Source organism: Berghia stephanieae, chromosome 1 (assembly GCF_034508935.2).
Source record: "Berghia stephanieae isolate SIO BIC M18660-M18661 chromosome 1, UCSD_Bste_1.3, whole genome shotgun sequence".
NCBI lineage: Eukaryota > Metazoa > Mollusca > Gastropoda > Nudibranchia > Aeolidiidae > Berghia > Berghia stephanieae.
In genome coordinates this window covers 10,974,703-10,991,390 of record NC_088360.1, presented here as the reverse complement: position 1 = coordinate 10,991,390, position 16,688 = coordinate 10,974,703, and the positions used below count along the sequence as shown (strand labels likewise).

Here is a 16,688-nt window from a genome sequence, read left to right as displayed (position 1 = left end):
ATTTTCAATATCAAATTTGTTTGCTGTGTCGAAACGTGAATAAAATTTATTTAAAGTTTCAATTTCGATATCTTCTGATATAATCGTGGGCTTTGGATTATAGTTAACAGCAGTTTTAAGCCCCCGCCACGTGTCCCGTATATCCCCAGAAGAAAAGCATTTTTCAATTTTATTTTTGTACTTGTCTCTACAACTAGATATTACCCTCTTTATCTCTTTTTGTTTTGTTTTCAGATCTTTTTTGTTTCCACTAGTATAGAGAGTTTTCTTTTGGTTCAATAAAAGTTTTAGATCTTTTGTTATCCAAGGCTTGTTGTTAGGATAATATTTTATTTCTTTTTTACAAGACACTAGCTGTTCACAGAATTTTAAATACTCACTCACACAGTCATTCAGCTCATCCACACTATCACATGATTCGATAAAAACATTCCAGTCAGTGCATTCAAAACAACCACGCAAATCTTCACACACACTTCCATTCCAGATCTGTACACTTTTCTTTACTGGTTTTACACGTTTAAAAACAGGGCGGTAGGTGGGGAGTAGCAAGAGCATGCAGTGGTCAGATAAACCTAATGGGGCACGGGGTAAACATTTATAACTATTTTTAATATTACACAGGAATAAATCTAATGTTTTTTTGTCCCTTGTCTCGCAGTCCACGTATTGATGAAGTCCCGGGAGAGTAAAATCGTTACATTGGTTAAAATCGCCAGTGACCATCAATACGGCATCGGGTGACTTAATTTGAATGTCCTGTATTTCTTTCCTCAAAATATTTTTCGCTATGGTGTTGTCTGATGATGGTGGAATGTAGACGTTGATGATGATGACATGAGTATATTCCCGGGGTAGATAATATGGTCGTGACGAAACAGTAATAAATTCAATATAATCGTCACAATACATTTTCTTTATCTGACAGTTATTGGGGTGGCACCATTTGTTGTTAATATATGTGCACACCCCACCCCCAGTTCGTTTATTTACATTAGTCCGATCTCCTCGAAATAGTGAATATTGTTCAATATTAAAACATGATGATGGTATGTGAGGAGATAGCCAAGTCTCTGTTAACGCTATTATGGAGGCTTGACGAAAGTCACTATTAAAACGACACAGTGAAAACAGTTCATCAATTTTGTTTTTCAGTGATCTTACATTACCTGTCACTACACAGGGTAAAAATGGACGAAAAGGCCGTCTGTTAAATTTTGTTTTTATTCCTCCTTTTCTCCCCCTCTTTCTTACTTTAATAAACGATGTGTCAATAGTGGGTGGTGGGGGTGACACGGGTTGGAGGGATCGGAGAGTCTCTGGAGTATAAGTTATCGATAGGCTTATTTTGGCAGCAAAATCACAGGCTAAAACACCATTTATGCTTATAGATATACTAATAAATATAAAAATCAGGAACAATATATACTTCACATCCATTTTGAATAAAAATTAGGCGTTAATTCCGGCGATTGAATGATAAATGAATAAAAATATGTGTAGAAAATAGGTAAACATTCACAACACGTCTGTTGTCGCCGGAAGTCAGCGCCATACCTTATTGAACTTAATAAGGCTATGCTCTCGTCTCTCATTCGTCTTTAGTATCACATTCATCGTGTTTGACAATGGGGGGAAAGGAGAGCATTGATATGGCGCACTATCCGCTAAACGCTATCTGCTCAAAGCGCTTAACATATAGAATGAGACATGACGCCTGTTAGGCGATATATTTTTTCCGACATAGACAACGTTGTTATTGGCCTTTTACACTTGAGTACAGTGGGGGAATTGAGTAAAAAGCTTTTTCTAAGGACTCATCTATTCGTCGCTCAGAGCGATCTTGAACCCTGGACCTTCCGATCCGAAGACGAGACCCATAACACTAGACCTCAAAGCCGCACAAAACCAGAAACGTCCACATCATTTCTGTCTTCGTGAATTAGATTGAAGCTTCTATTCACTTAATTGTTTTCATTTATTTCCTCTATAAACAACATACCTGTAAAGGTGAAAGTTCTACAAGAGGAACGACATTGGCTTTAACACCCGGATGAAGAATACCAAACCTTTGGAGGAATCCAAGAACATTTTGGTTGTCGATGGACAAAGTCTCGGGTGTAACCATAGAAGAGTTTGCTGTGGAGATTAAGAAAGAATTGTTGTTCATCTCAACAATCCAGACAAAGGCAATTAAAAAATCCCTTTATTCATCCCATGGGGGAAATTTGTCTCTAGGGTCTATTCCAAGGGAAGACTGGAATAACCCAGGCGTCAGCAAATTGAGCTAGGGCGAGGTTATTTGCTCAAGGCCACACAGCGCAGTGGCGGGTGATAGAACTCGGTGCCTTTCGGGTACGAAGCAAAGATCGTACGGCTGAGCCACGCTGCCCCAATAATTGATAACTCAATAATTCAAACAGAAGAGTTTATGTATTTTCTTGGGTTTATGTTTTTAATTACAAAAGATCGTGGCGATATCACATTATAGCAGGACAAAGCGGACACTCATTACACACTGGTCGAATAATAAATATGGCAGTCGATGAGTTGTAGGACTAAATCGAATACATCCACATTAGTTATAACGTTTCTAAAAGCTTAAAGCTTTTTCGGGTTTGACGTGGAAAAGTAGAAAGTAAGTTGTTTGTTTATGACAGGAATCAATAAAATAAACACATTTTGTCTTTATTTAACGCATGTTTTGATCTCCTTTTTTATAATCTCATCACTGTGGCAAATGAGGGAACAGACTCTGGTGTAATATCAAGATCTGAAAAAGTCTGGATGAAAAAGGTGGAACAAAGTAAAAAAGCAAAATACAAAACAAATAATATCATAAACTGGTTCTCTAACTTAGGCCAAGAAGCCGGAAGACAATTTAAAAAAATTGAAATTTCTATTTAAAATGTCCACTCTTTCAATCTCTAAAGGAAACGTTTACAATCAAATCTCATAAAGATGTATTTCTTATAGTTTCTGTCCAATATTACAACAAATAGAATCAAACCGAATGTGTAGTATTTTATATTGGACGTGTTTTTACAAGGTGTGAAGCTACCGACGTTGAAGATATCCTGTTTCTAGTGTCCACCTTTCAAACAAAAATAAAAAATTAAGCTCTTCCGCCACAATATCATGACATATCTTCGCCTGGTCATTCCACAAAGGAATATAGATAATTCTTCCAGCAAGATGTCTGAGTCAACAGGAATCACCCATGATGTCCAAGTGGGCAAATTGGGGATAAGTAATCTTGCCTTGCCCAAGGGAAAAAACGAAAGTGTCTGAATTGGAGCTTGAACCCAGAACCTTCCGGGTCAAAGTGCAATGCCTTAACCACTCGGCCACTTCGCCCCCCATTTCGACTTTCAAGCGTCTGGTTAAAATCAATGTCTTCAAATAACTACTATCTCGTATTTACTTGCTATGAATGAATTCCGGATTCTAAAATATTATAGTAAACAGGACACAATAAATTACGTCGTCCTACATTCTAAAAGATAACATTAGATACCAAGTATGTCCGTTTTAGGCAACATACAGTGGCAAACTTTGGACCCATATTTTCATGAGATTGCGACCCATGTTTTAAGCTGTTGAACGAATTCTTATCAGGACGACACCGATTAATAATATTACTATGAAATATGCAAACATCTCGATTTTTACACCGTAAAATGTAATCAGATTGTGGGAAATGTTCATGTTTTGGGAATATGGACGATCTGACTGCCCAGTTCTAAATTAGTCTTCCGGTACCAAGAACCAAGAAAATAGAATCGAATTTCATTTTTCAGGATTGAATTCTGGCAAATCCAACACGTTAATAAAATGGCCACTCGTAAAAAAGACATTTATTTTAAAAAATGCTACATGCAATACACAGTGCGCACTTAAGAGATAACACTAACCTTGGGATTGTCCATAGCAGCTAACACAAAGAAATATGAGAATTCCACCGGTCACTGCTCCCTTGATGGTCATAATGATAGTTAGATTTCCCCGATCTGTTATAATAATAATAATAATAATAATAATAATAATAATAATAATAATAATAATAAAATAATAATATAATAATAATAATAATAATAATAATAATAATAATAATAATGTTAAAAATAATAAAATAATATTAATAATAATAATAAAAATAATAATAATAATAATAATAATAATAATAATAATAATAATAATAATAAGAAAAGAAGAAGAAGAAGAAGAAGAAGAAGAAGAAAGAAGAAGAAGAAGAAGAAGAAGAAGAAGAAGAAGAAGAAGAAGAAGAAAAAGAAGAAGAAGAAGAAGAAGAAAAAGAAGGAGAAGATGAAGAAGAAGAAGAAGAAGAAGAAGAAGAAGAAGAAGAAGAAGAAGAAGAAGAAGAAGAAGAAGAAGAAGAAGAAGAAGAAGAATGATAATAATAACAATTATGATGATGATGATGATGATGATGATGATGATGATGATGATGATGATGATGATGATGATGATGATGATGATGATGATGATGATGATGATGATGATGATGATGATGATGATGATGATGATGATGATGATGATACTAATTATAACAAATTTTAACTTTTATCAAATAACGATGACAGTAATAAAATTAAACACCAAGCAACAGTGAGGCAACATCATCTTCCAAAAACCAATTATTAAAAGTTTTATCAATGAGTACTTCAAGGTCCAGACCACTGTTTGACAACACACAGTGTGATATGTTGATATTAACCAGTTGACTGTTCTACTCTCGGAATTTTAAAAAGTTGACCAGAAAACCCGTCTTTCAAATTATATCGACCGATTCAAATTACCCTCACCGTGGCATACTCTCAACTCTCAAACCTGGAACTTCGCTATAAACCATTAAAGAATTGGACGGAAGTGTGAAAATTTTCCAAACACCCCACATGACTATAGAGGGATTATATTCGTCAATGTGCAGATCATAAAACAAATGTCATACTACTACATCAATCGAGATTTTTTCTGACCCCCCCCCCCCTCCCAATCCAACCAGCAGTGATTTGGGAGCTGGGACTGTTATATGGCGGAAAGTACTTTGCGTGAGACTAGCGTCCTATCAAAAGGGTGGCAAGGAATTACTATTGTCCGTTTCATGCTATAGAAACCGGGATAAACTCAGGCTCCACGGGCCAAAATGGCTCTGAAGGATAAGTTTTAAAATATTTTTATGCTACTAAACCACAAATATGCATTTTCGTGCTCGGATGTCAGAATTGTATGTTTGAAACTGATGCCATCGATCACTTCCAGAGGTCATTGGAGTTTTTTGTTATTTTTATTCAAACCTTTTTACATCTCATGCGGCCAATAGCAGATCTCTATCCAGAGCAAGTATTCAGTAGCCTGATATTACGTGCTGACGTTAATAATTCAAATCATTACAGTTATTGACAATATACCGAGCAACCCTTACCCAGTAGAATGTACTTTGAATGTTCAAAACACCAGGTCGTCTCTGTAGAAACCTTACCAAGCACCGAGTTAATAAGACATTATCTTTGCATGACGTGATAAAATTGTCTGTACACAGTTGTGTAAATAGCTGGTACCGTAATAAGTAAATATTTTAGAAACAATAAATTTGCCAATTTAACGTCTTTAGTTAGTTCTCGTTTATGCCATGTGCGGATAATAATAATAATAATAATAATAATAATAATAATAATAATAATAATAATAATAATAATAATAATAATAATAATAATAATAATAATAATAGTAATATTAATAATAATACTAAAATAATAATGATGATGATAATAATAATAATGGCAATAATAATAATAATAATAATAATAATAATAATAATAATAATAATAATAATAATAATTTCTTGCAGTAGTAGTAGATAGTAGTATAGTAGTAGTAGTATAGATAGTAGTAGTAGTAGTAGTAGTAGTTATGATAATAATAATAATAATAATAATAATAATAATAATAATAATAATAATAATAATAATAATAATAATAATAATATAATAATAATAATAATAATAATAATAATAATGACAATTAATTTGCAAGAAAAAAGTATACCAAAACAATTGAGATATTCATGAATGATACGTAGACTATAATCTTGCTTACATTACATTTGAAATCAATTTGAGATATCTAATCTATCGCCATATTCTGTTTAAAAAGCTCGCAATAACAATGTTTTTATTAAGAGCATAAAACCTCATTTCACATACCTGCCACTTATGTGGAAAAAATGAACAATCACAACCAAAATGCCTTTATATACTAGATAGTAGATATAAAATCCAGAGGATTGTCTTTCGCAAGAGAAACGAAATGCCCTCTCGCTGACAAGTGGCACTTGACAAACACACTTATACGGACACACACATACACTCTATATCCCATACACACACTCCATCACACACACACACACACTTACACACACACAAACACACACACACACACACAAAATATAAGGAGACACGTCTTGATTACGCATGGGACTTCCCATTTTCTTAATTGTATTTCGTCAGTCCTTACGTTATATCTTTCCAGGATATGACCATCAAGCTTGACCTAGAAGATAATTTCAAAATCGTTTTTCGTGATAATCTGTTATTTTCACAAACTTGAGCTCGAGCATTTCTTTAAAGCGCAATATTCACTAAACATGCTCAAAGCGCTTTACAAAGGGTCCCTGACCAACAGCAACACGTAACATATAGAACGAGACATGACGCTGTGAGGCGATAATACCATTTTTTCCCCGACAGACAACGCTGTTAATGGCCAGGTGAAGACAGTTATCTCAAGTGAACCAGTTTAAACTATCTTTTTTAAAATGTGGCAGACATATTTTTGGGGATGATAATGACTTAATTTTTCGACCTGTTTTGTCTGGCACTAGGTGCACATTTTAGCAGGTCTGATAGCCGAATGCAATTTAGGGTCTGTTTAAACAGGGGCCGAGTTCCATCCGAACGGAAGTCGCTATACATCTGTAAGGCACTGTTTTGTACACACCTTTCAGATATTTACCCATTTTCAATGTACTTTGGAGAGAAAGAAGCTTGATATCTATCATAATACAGTCTGCATTAAAATTGTACGGGACCCAATCAAACAGGTGACTGATTCCAGTCCCACTGCAGCCATTTTGGTTTTGTTTCCTTGGTCAAGATGATCAATTCGTTCACTTAACTTTGTCCTTACCGATGTTTTTCAGTATTTTCCCAAAATGCCCAGCATAAAAATTGATTTTTTAAAACTCAAACAAGCTCTCTACAAAACAACAATTGATCACCAGTTTGCAGTGTTCCATAAAATTGTGGAAAAAATTATATAACACTGTCAGTCGAGGCAAACAGATAAATGCAAGGGGGAGTGGGGGGGGGGGGGGTCATCACAAAAAATTAGCAACCACGACCCATATTTTAAGAAGTAGTTCTTCAGAGTTTATACTTGTTCTAATGCGTTAAATGGATAGAAAAATTGCTTACTATCCTTTTGGAGAAGTCGCGAGTCTATTGCAAATACTTTCCGCCAGATCTAACAGATATAGTTACCAAATCAATGCTGGGTGGACAAGGGAGAAAGAGAAGGGGGGGGGGGGGTCAGGAAAAGAAATCTCGACTGCGTCTGGGATTGGACCTTGTGCCTTTGCGTATATGAATCGAATGATCTTCTAACACATTTGCACAGTTACCGGGACATAATAAATGGAGAAAAAGTCAGAAGCAAAATGTGAACCATTTTTTTTTCTATTCCAAAAACAAGAGGGGGTGATTCTTGTTCTGATACTCTCGAACTCTGGATGGTTGGGCTTTATTTTAGGGGGTGGTGGAAGGGGACGGGGGGGGGGGCTGTGAACAGGGAGGGAGTGACTTTTTTTTCCTTGTACAGTCTCTTCTTCATTAAAAGACATTTTATCGTAATTCTGATCCCGCACCAGTATTTGCTTCCCCTTTCACACGCTGTCTTCCAGGTATTCAAAACGATCAAGTGGAGGCGCAAGGGACAGGATGTCCGTAATCGTTGGTTTGGTCCGATGTGCACTCATTTGCAGGTCTGATAACCGAAATCGTTATGAGCTCGTTGCTGTTATGGATATACTCTCGAACCGACGGGGTGGGGTGGGGGGGGGGGGAGGTTGTGGAGAGGGAGGAGGTGACTTTTTTCCTTGTATAGTTTTTTCCTCAATAAAGGATATGCCATCGTACTTCTGTTCCTGCACCAGTATTTGCTTCCACTTTCACATGCTGTCTTGCAGGTATTCAAACGATCAAGTGTGTTGTGGGTAGGTGGAAGGGACAGGGTGCCCGTAATCGTTGGTTTGGTCCGACGTGCACTTATTCGCAGGTCTGATAACTGAAATCGTTATGAGCTCATTGTTGTAATGGAAATACTCCCCAACCAACAAAACCATAACCCATTACAATATTACTATTTTTACCGTTACCACTGAGCCACCCTGCCCCCTAAGAGAGGGGGACTGTTATAATGCCAAATAAGCCCGTAATTACGTCCAGTTGTCAGGCCTGCTAAGAAACACCCCTAAATCGGCCACCAATAGTGAATATTTTAAATCTACTCTTTCGGCTCTTAGGTCTTAGGGAGTGAAATTAAAGCTTTATTTTTCGGAGAAATCTAGACGTCTTCAGAATATAGATAGTATGCACTTAGCTAAGAAGCTCACAACATTGCCATCCGGAAGTCTCACGGACCAAAATACTCTGTGTAACCATGAATTTCTATAGTCTGGATAATACAGTTTAGTGAGAATTACTCATAAATGCGGATGGCGAAAAACAATAACAAAGACCAGAGTTACGTCAACTTCATTCTATCCATATGCTCATCATTGAGATCGAGTTGAAGTAACAGATAGAGAAACAGAATGTGTGCACATTGGTTTGATCACATCAAAGGATATTTCACTGTATTTGTAATCCATCGCATCAATGTAATTTCACATCGGAATGAACTTCACGAGAATTGAGCGAAAATAGGGTTAGACCATAATATTATAAATGTCCCCTTTTTTCTATTTGTAGTTGACGAGGTTACCGGATAGTTCTTGAGCCATTATGTCTGACACAGTTTTCTAGGTCTTTTTCTTTTATGTATGTATGTATCTGTTCCTTCATAATAAAAGACTATGTGATCAAATAGTATCACACTCGCCTTCGCTTTGGATCAGAAGATCCAGAGTTCGAGCCCACTCTGAGCGGTGTACAGTTGAGTCCTTGGAATAGGCTCTTTAATCATATTCTCTCACCCTACTCATGAGTAAAATGAGCACATGACCGTAAACAGCGTTGTCTCTGTCCAACTAAAAGGCGTCATGTCTTGTCCTACATGTTAAGTGTTGCTTTTGGCTAGTGACATTTTGTACAGCGCTTTGAGCTCGGTTATTACAAAGGCTCGAGTTATAAATTTATGTATATGTATATAAATATTATATATATATATATATATATATATATATATATGTATCTGTCTATTCATCTACGTATATATATATATATATATATATATATATATATATATATATATATATATATATATATATAGATTGTTTGTGTTTAACATTTGTTACTTATCTTTCCTATTGCGTTTAAGATAAGAAAATACTCTTGTAATTTGACAATCTGACACTTAACCAGTTATCTGCCGTAGACTGGAAAAACTCGTATTTAAAAATTTGGCCAGAAAACTCGTCCTTCAAATATCGCATCTCGATATATGTCAATGGCTCTCATCTTGGCAAAAACTCTCATGATCCCAAGTTTGAGAATTTTTTCCAATAGGAGGTTCACTTAGATCGGTCGATATTTGAAGGACGAGTTTTATGGCCAAATTTTTTTAATGCAAATTTGTTTTGTATTTTTCTAGAGTACGACAGTTAACTGCTTAACTATAATCCTATTTTCCTCTTATCATGTAAAGGTATGTCGTATAACGTACTTCACTTACAAACAAAATATCTGAACGGAGAAGACATTATTGTACTTCAACCCATGCCACTCAAGTTCGAGCCTCTGCTGTCGACATCTCATTTCTTCCTTGAACAATGAAATAAGCCCCAATTGCCCACTTTTCGGCGTCTGTTTGTTTGTTTTAAAGGATTTTACGGCGTTTGCAACAATTTTAGATAATTTCAGCACCAGAAAAAGGAGGAAAATAGGATTATAAAAAAAGAATCTAGATTACTATTAAAATCATTTGAGGAAAATTAAGCGGGGGAGGGGGTGGGGTTCACATATTAATTATAAAACAGAGGTAAATTCCAAGAACAATTGTTTTGGGGATGGGGGGGGGGGGGGGTCTTCAGTACACTCCGACATAATTCCACTTTGACATGGGATGTCATAATTTATTATATATTGGATTCTAGTATTGAATTTGTTTTCAAGTCACAAGACGATAAAAAAAAATTAAAATAAAGTGCGAAGTTGCATCGATCCCGGATCTTTGATGAATGACACATCAGTATATTGACATTGAAAAAACGTCAATGTATTGACATTGACAAAACACATTCTGTTTCTTTTTGGTCAGAGAATGAATACTTTATATTGTTATATCCATCAATTATGATGACCCCGATATAGCTAAAATAAAGGGCATTTAGACAGTTTGGAAAATCGGGATCATTTTAAAGTATTATATCGTCTTTTACTTGAATGTAAGCATAAATTGTAATAACATTTTGGCTAAAATGAATTTATGCATGCGTTAAGGAGTGTAGATTTTGTCTCTTTAACTTAAAAAAGTAGTCATTCCGAGCCAATAGGCCAATATACCCGAGTATATCCCGGTTTTTATCGCGTGAAATGGGCAATAGCAATTGCTTGCTTTCCTTCGATAGGACGCTACTGGACAGAGGGGTCAGAAAAAATCGATCTCGTTCCCTTTGCATCAGAAGCGAGAGCTCAACCAACTGAGCTATATCAGGACCCCCTTAGATGTTAATAACACCTGATTTGTTTGCTTTCTGACACAATGCTGGTCGAATAAGTCACTATGAACTAAATGTGCAGCTTTATTGCTTTGTCGTATGGCCGGTTGGTACCGGGTTCGAGACTCACTACTAATCACGCTAAGATGAATCCTTTGAAATTATCTTTACTCACATTCTCTCACCTTACTCAAATGTAAAATAAGTACCTGGTCGTTAAAAGCGTTGTCTCTATGGCTGGGGACTCCTTCTCGTTGTGCAGGTTTTGTGGGTATATATACCTTACCTTACCTTACCGGAGTTCCGTCTCCCTACAGAGGTTGAATGTCATGGAACGCCATTCTTCACACTCAAAGACAATTACCGAGCAGTCGATTGTCCATTTGCCAGTTGTTGCCTCCATATTTCCTATCCATGACTTCTTGGTTTGCCCCTTGCCTTTCTACCAGCTACTTTTCCCTCTAGCACTAATTTTTGGATGGTGTTGTGCCATATAGATATATAGATGTTCAAATTTTCCCTTATTATTTTTATCTAGTCAAATTGAAAACAAACTACGTTTTGTCAGCACAGCTGAGCTATAATTTGTATTGAATTACTCACTCCTCGGATAACACGTTTTCCCGGAGCTTAGCATTCCGGTTTGGAGTTTTGTAAGAAGAAATGGCTATCACGTAAAGTGAAAATAGGATATAAATGATTTAACATAGAAACGTTCAGCACACCTTGATGAGATTGCACCGTCCTGATAAATACGTGTCCATTGGAATGCAAATTTCAAATAAATATTAAAGGATATTCTGGTTTTCAAACGTTACTTGTCAGTCAAACAAAAAATTACAGCAAATATCCGGGGTACATGTACTCATGTAAATATAAACAACAACAAAACTTGAGTTTTTATATCGTACAATACCCACTAAATGTGCTAAAAAGGATTTACAAGGGTCGCATGCGACGTATACTTATTTTCAGGTCTGATAACCCGATATATTATGGACTCATTGCTGTAATGGAAATACTCTCAAAACAATGCAAAATATTTTCCAATACACTGAATATTAAATCAAGCCTATATAATTGTGTTTGGTTATCAGACCTGCAACTGTTTATACCATGGTCCAAAGCCAATAACGACACTTTACATGTGGGATATGAAACCTGCAAGGCGGTATCTATATCAATTTTGTTTCTTTCAGGGACATCTTTAACACCTGAGTACGATGATTGAGTAAAGAGTCTTTCCGTGGACGCATCTTTGCAGGACGGGAATCAAACCAGGGGCCTATAGGTCCTAAAACAGGATGCATACCACATGATCACAGAGCCGCGCAACACAAAAGAATCGATTTTACACGGCTGCTCAGATTGAAATGACTAGAGTTCGAATCTCACGTTTCTAAAAGTCTTTATAATTAGGCACACAAACACGCACCTCTCTCTCTCTCTCTCTCTCTCTCTCTCTCTCTCTCTTTCGCTCTCTCTCTCTCTTTCTCTCTCTCTCTCTCTCTCTCTCTCTCTCTCTCTCTCTCTCTCTCTCTTGGCAAGTGCTAGGTGTCACTGTGTATAAAAATAAGAGTTGTGCTCTGTGGGGTAAATTTTATCGCCAATGTTATCACAATACACAGCATAAATCAGTGGCTTAGCCTTCTTCACAATTGGCATTTATTACACTAAAGCTTCATTTTATATTTTACATATTGATATTAATGATAATAATAATAATAATAATAATAATAATAATAATAATAATAATAATAATAATAATAATAATAAAATAATAATAATAATAATACCAGGGATAATAATGAATACTACTACTACTACTACTACTACTACTACTACTACTACTACTACTACTACTACTACTACTACTACTAAATAATATTTATTATTATTATATATTTTATTATTATATTATTATTATTATTATTATTATATTATTATTATTATTATTATTATTTATATATTATTATTTTTATTATTATTATTATTATTATTATTATTATTATTATTATTATTATTATTATTATTTTATTATTATCATTATTATTTATTATTATATATTATTATTATTATTATTATTATTATTATTATTATTATTATTATCATCATCATTATTATTATTATTATTAATTACCTTTATTATTATATTATTATTATTATTATTATTATTTATTTATTAATCATTATCATTATTATTATTATTATCATTATTATTATTATTATTATTATTATTATTATTATTATTATTATTATTATTATTATTATTATTATTACCTTTATTATTATTATTATTATTCAAAACGTGAAACGAGATTTTTCGCCAATTTTGATATAGAAAAAGTAAAAGAGAATCTTTATCCAAGGGCCATCTTCTCAAGACTAATTGCAGGTGACTCCACTGTGATCGTCAGGAAATAACCTACAACATAGGTCATGCCATAGTACCCGATGAAGGTGTAGGCCTGAAAAGTAAAGGGGAGGGGGGGTGGGGACGACATTAAAATGATAAAATTTGACCCAGTTCGCTAAAATTTGATTTTTATGGGATGTTGTCATGTGATCATTTGTCTGTATACAAATTAGCAGGAAAACTTCATCTTGTTTTTCTTAAAACTCAAAATAACGTATTTTGGGACTCATGGTATGGTTAAATCCATGCCCATTTTTAGCTTCAGTGGAAAGGAATGACTGAGTTCGTGAAAGAGTTTCAAATAGTCTTTATAACTAAATAAAGACAAAAATATATCAATGAAAAGTAAAACTCTCCTCTCTCTCTCTCTCTCTCTCTCTCTCTCTCTCTCTCTCTCTCTCTCTCTTCAACAACCAATCACATTGTTCTTATTTATGTCATGTTGTCACAATCCAATCAGAGAGGAGAGTTTTTTCCCTAAACTAGTTTACTTTGACTTTTAAATGCGTTTGTCTCAAAACTACAATTTTCGTCACTAAAAACCTAACTCCTCCCTCAATTTTAACCTAACTTCTTCAAACTTTTACAAATGAGTGTTATACAAATACGCAGGTCCTCTAGAAGCCAGATTAAAAAAAAATATTATATGAGTAATGTGCAACTATTTACTCATTCTTACAAGGTGTGTGTCCAGTCTCCAGAAAGGTAGTTGTACATTTCCAATGAGATTGGAGCCAGATGTTTTGACAACGCACTTTTGTTCCCCATCGTCATTAGCCCTGATATGCGTCTTTGTGGCCATGAGGTATAACACTTGCCTTCGGATCGGAAGGTCTTGGGTTCGGGCTCCGCTCTGAGCAGCGCATAGCTGAGTCCTTGGGAAAGGCTCTTAACTCACATTCTCTGACCGTAGTCAAGTGTAAAATGAATACCTGGTAATTAACATCGCCAAACAGGCGCCATGTCTCGTCCAACATGTTACGTGTTGCTGTAGCGCCAATGTCCCTTTGTAAAGCTCTGTGAGCACATTTAGTGGATATTGCTCTGTACAAAATCTGAAATAAAATCTCAAGATAGTATCTATAATGGCGTACTCTGACTAAACAAAGTCTGTTCTTTTATTTTGGACAGAAAACTTTAGTACATTTATATTTCTAATATCAATCAAATTAGACGACCCACAACCTTCTCCTTACCACCTACAGCAAAATCGTCACATTTGCTACAACACAATATACATTTTTCTTATTCAGATTTATTTCGTACATCACAAGCTTTGAAGAATGATCTTTATTTGATTAATAAGAACATAAAGTTGTTTTGTAGAGAGCTTGTTTGAGTTTTTTTAAATCAATTTTTCTGCTGGGTAAGCCTTTTTTGGGAAAATACGGAAAAGGATCGGTAAGGAGAGAGTTAATTTATGACAGAAGATTCAATTCTGACAACTGCAGGTTTGAACATTATAAAAAAGTTCTTGGTCATTTAATCCATCGGTACTTGAAGATTTGGTAGGGCACTCGCTGCATTCGCAAAGGGACTGAGATCGGTCCCAGGATAAATTCTGTCCACTCAGCATTGATTGGGAATCAAATTAAGAAATCAAGTAGTGTTACACTTCCAATGAGATTGGAACCTGACATCGCACTTTTGTTCTCTATCGGTGGACATGCGGTGAAGAACTGTACAAGTGTGTATCGACTGATTTATTTTTGGGATGCTTTTTTCTTGTCGTTTTCTTTCTTGCTTTGTCTGGCACCTTTCATACACACTTGTTCAGTTCTTTATTGATTAGATAGCTGGGTTTGTGAGATCTATGGAAGTGCGTTTCTAAGACTAGCGCCCTAGCCAAACGGTTGCAAGCAATTGTTATTGTCCGTTTCATGCTATAGAAACTGAGCTGAATGGCTCTGAAGGACTGCTTTATCATATTTTATATTATTTCATGATATTATAGAGATTCTCACCACATCTGTAATGGTCAAGAGGCCCATGTATTCTGGCTTTAATGACTCAAAATATAGAATGGTTGCGTGGACAAGATAAGCCGAGTAGCTGAGTCTAGACAAAGGTAGCCACCCCTCCCAGGACAAGATGGCGTTGATATACCCTGTAATAGTCAGGGTTGGATGAATGAAGAAGACGGCATTTTAATATATAGAAGTAGTAGTAGTAGTAGTAGTAGTAGTAGTAGTAGTAGTAGTAGTAGTAGTAGTAGTAGTAGTAGTAGTAGTAGTAGTAGTAGTAGTATTGTGCTGATGATGATGATGATGATGATGATGATGATGATGATGATGATGATGATGATGATGATGATGATGATGATGATGATGATGATGATAAACATAAATTGATTGTACTTACCACCATATCCTGTGGCACAGGCAAACAGAACCCATGACACAGCAAGAGCCCAGATTGGCCTGGAGAAAGTCTCATAGAAAACCCTTTCAGCCTTAGGCCATGCGTGATTTGGTATATTTTTAATATTGGTGTGTAGCACAAGAGTCAGGAATACGATGGCTGCAGAAGAAATGATCCACCCCAGAAAGAGAACATACTAGGGATAGATTGAGTAATAATGATACATAAAATGTGTGTAAATTTGTGACCACAGCTTCAAAAGACTATTATATCGGTGTTAACTCAATGCTTAAAATCCCATTTCAAGATTAAAATAACAATGTGAAATTGAATGTAAGCTTCGATTTAATCTAAAAAACAGATCAAATTAACGTTTCGGGTTTCCCCTTTATCAACAAAATAGGATGAATGAAATACGAGAGATGAAAGAGATAATGTGGTAGTGGCGTTGTCAAGATAAATAAACAAAACATCGATGCCCATGTTTACTTTTCATTAATCATTATTTCCTAAATTGATCAACCTACATGAAAATCTAAAAATGTCTCCACCTGGTCTATGAAAAAAACACACGATTATCATATTATATAAAGATATTAAAGATATGATGTTGGTGAAGCTTTGGAAGCATCACCGTCATTGGGGAAAAAACGAGCATACAGGCAAACTATCAAAACATTGAACACTCAGAATAACAACAAATTTGATAGAAAAAATGTGTCCTATTAGAAAACACCTATCTTAGCCTTTCGGGTATTTAACCTGCCAGCATTGTTGTGGGGGAACACTAAAACAAGATGAGTTCTGGGATGATAAAACTCTTATATCCCAGATTTCTTTGTTGAACTCTTGACTTTGAGGCATTTTAATTAATTTGGAAATAATCCTGATTTATCGATATATTTTGAAATAAGCATACCCTCTTCAAGTTTTTAGAAAAGAGTTATTGTTTGT

General features: G+C 35.2%; 2 protein-coding genes across 9 annotated transcripts in view; both read right to left on the bottom strand.

Moving 5' to 3' along the window:
* Positions 1-6,559, bottom strand: part of LOC144967808 (O-acyltransferase like protein-like) — a 30,220-nt gene extending 23,661 nt beyond the window's left edge. For 2 of the 8 annotated variants that reach the window (XR_013644469.1, XM_078905469.1), the window contains exons 1-3: positions 6,228-6,442; positions 3,915-4,010; positions 2,003-2,139 (exon numbers count right to left, since the gene is read on the bottom strand). Coding sequence is in view for 5 of the 8 variants with exons in the window: in XM_078905469.1 (XP_078761595.1) it covers positions 2,003-2,139; positions 3,915-3,987 (210 nt within the window). In the remaining 3 variants the exon portion in view is untranslated. Of the gene's footprint in view, positions 1-2,002; positions 2,140-3,914; positions 4,011-5,446; positions 5,576-6,120; positions 6,443-6,537 lie in introns of those variants that run through there. The other 6 variants (XR_013644470.1, XM_078905495.1, XM_078905485.1 and 3 more) reach the window with 6 other exon arrangements.
* A 6,645-nt stretch (positions 6,560-13,204) lies between these two features.
* Positions 13,205-16,688, bottom strand: part of LOC144967841 (O-acyltransferase like protein-like) — a 29,599-nt gene continuing 26,115 nt past the window's right edge. The window contains exons 18-20 of the mRNA XM_078905527.1: positions 15,735-15,930; positions 15,338-15,480; positions 13,205-13,425 (exon numbers count right to left, since the gene is read on the bottom strand). Coding sequence (XP_078761653.1) covers positions 13,318-13,425; positions 15,338-15,480; positions 15,735-15,930 — 447 coding nt within the window. The 3' untranslated portion in view covers positions 13,205-13,317. The remainder of the gene's footprint in view (positions 13,426-15,337; positions 15,481-15,734; positions 15,931-16,688) is intronic.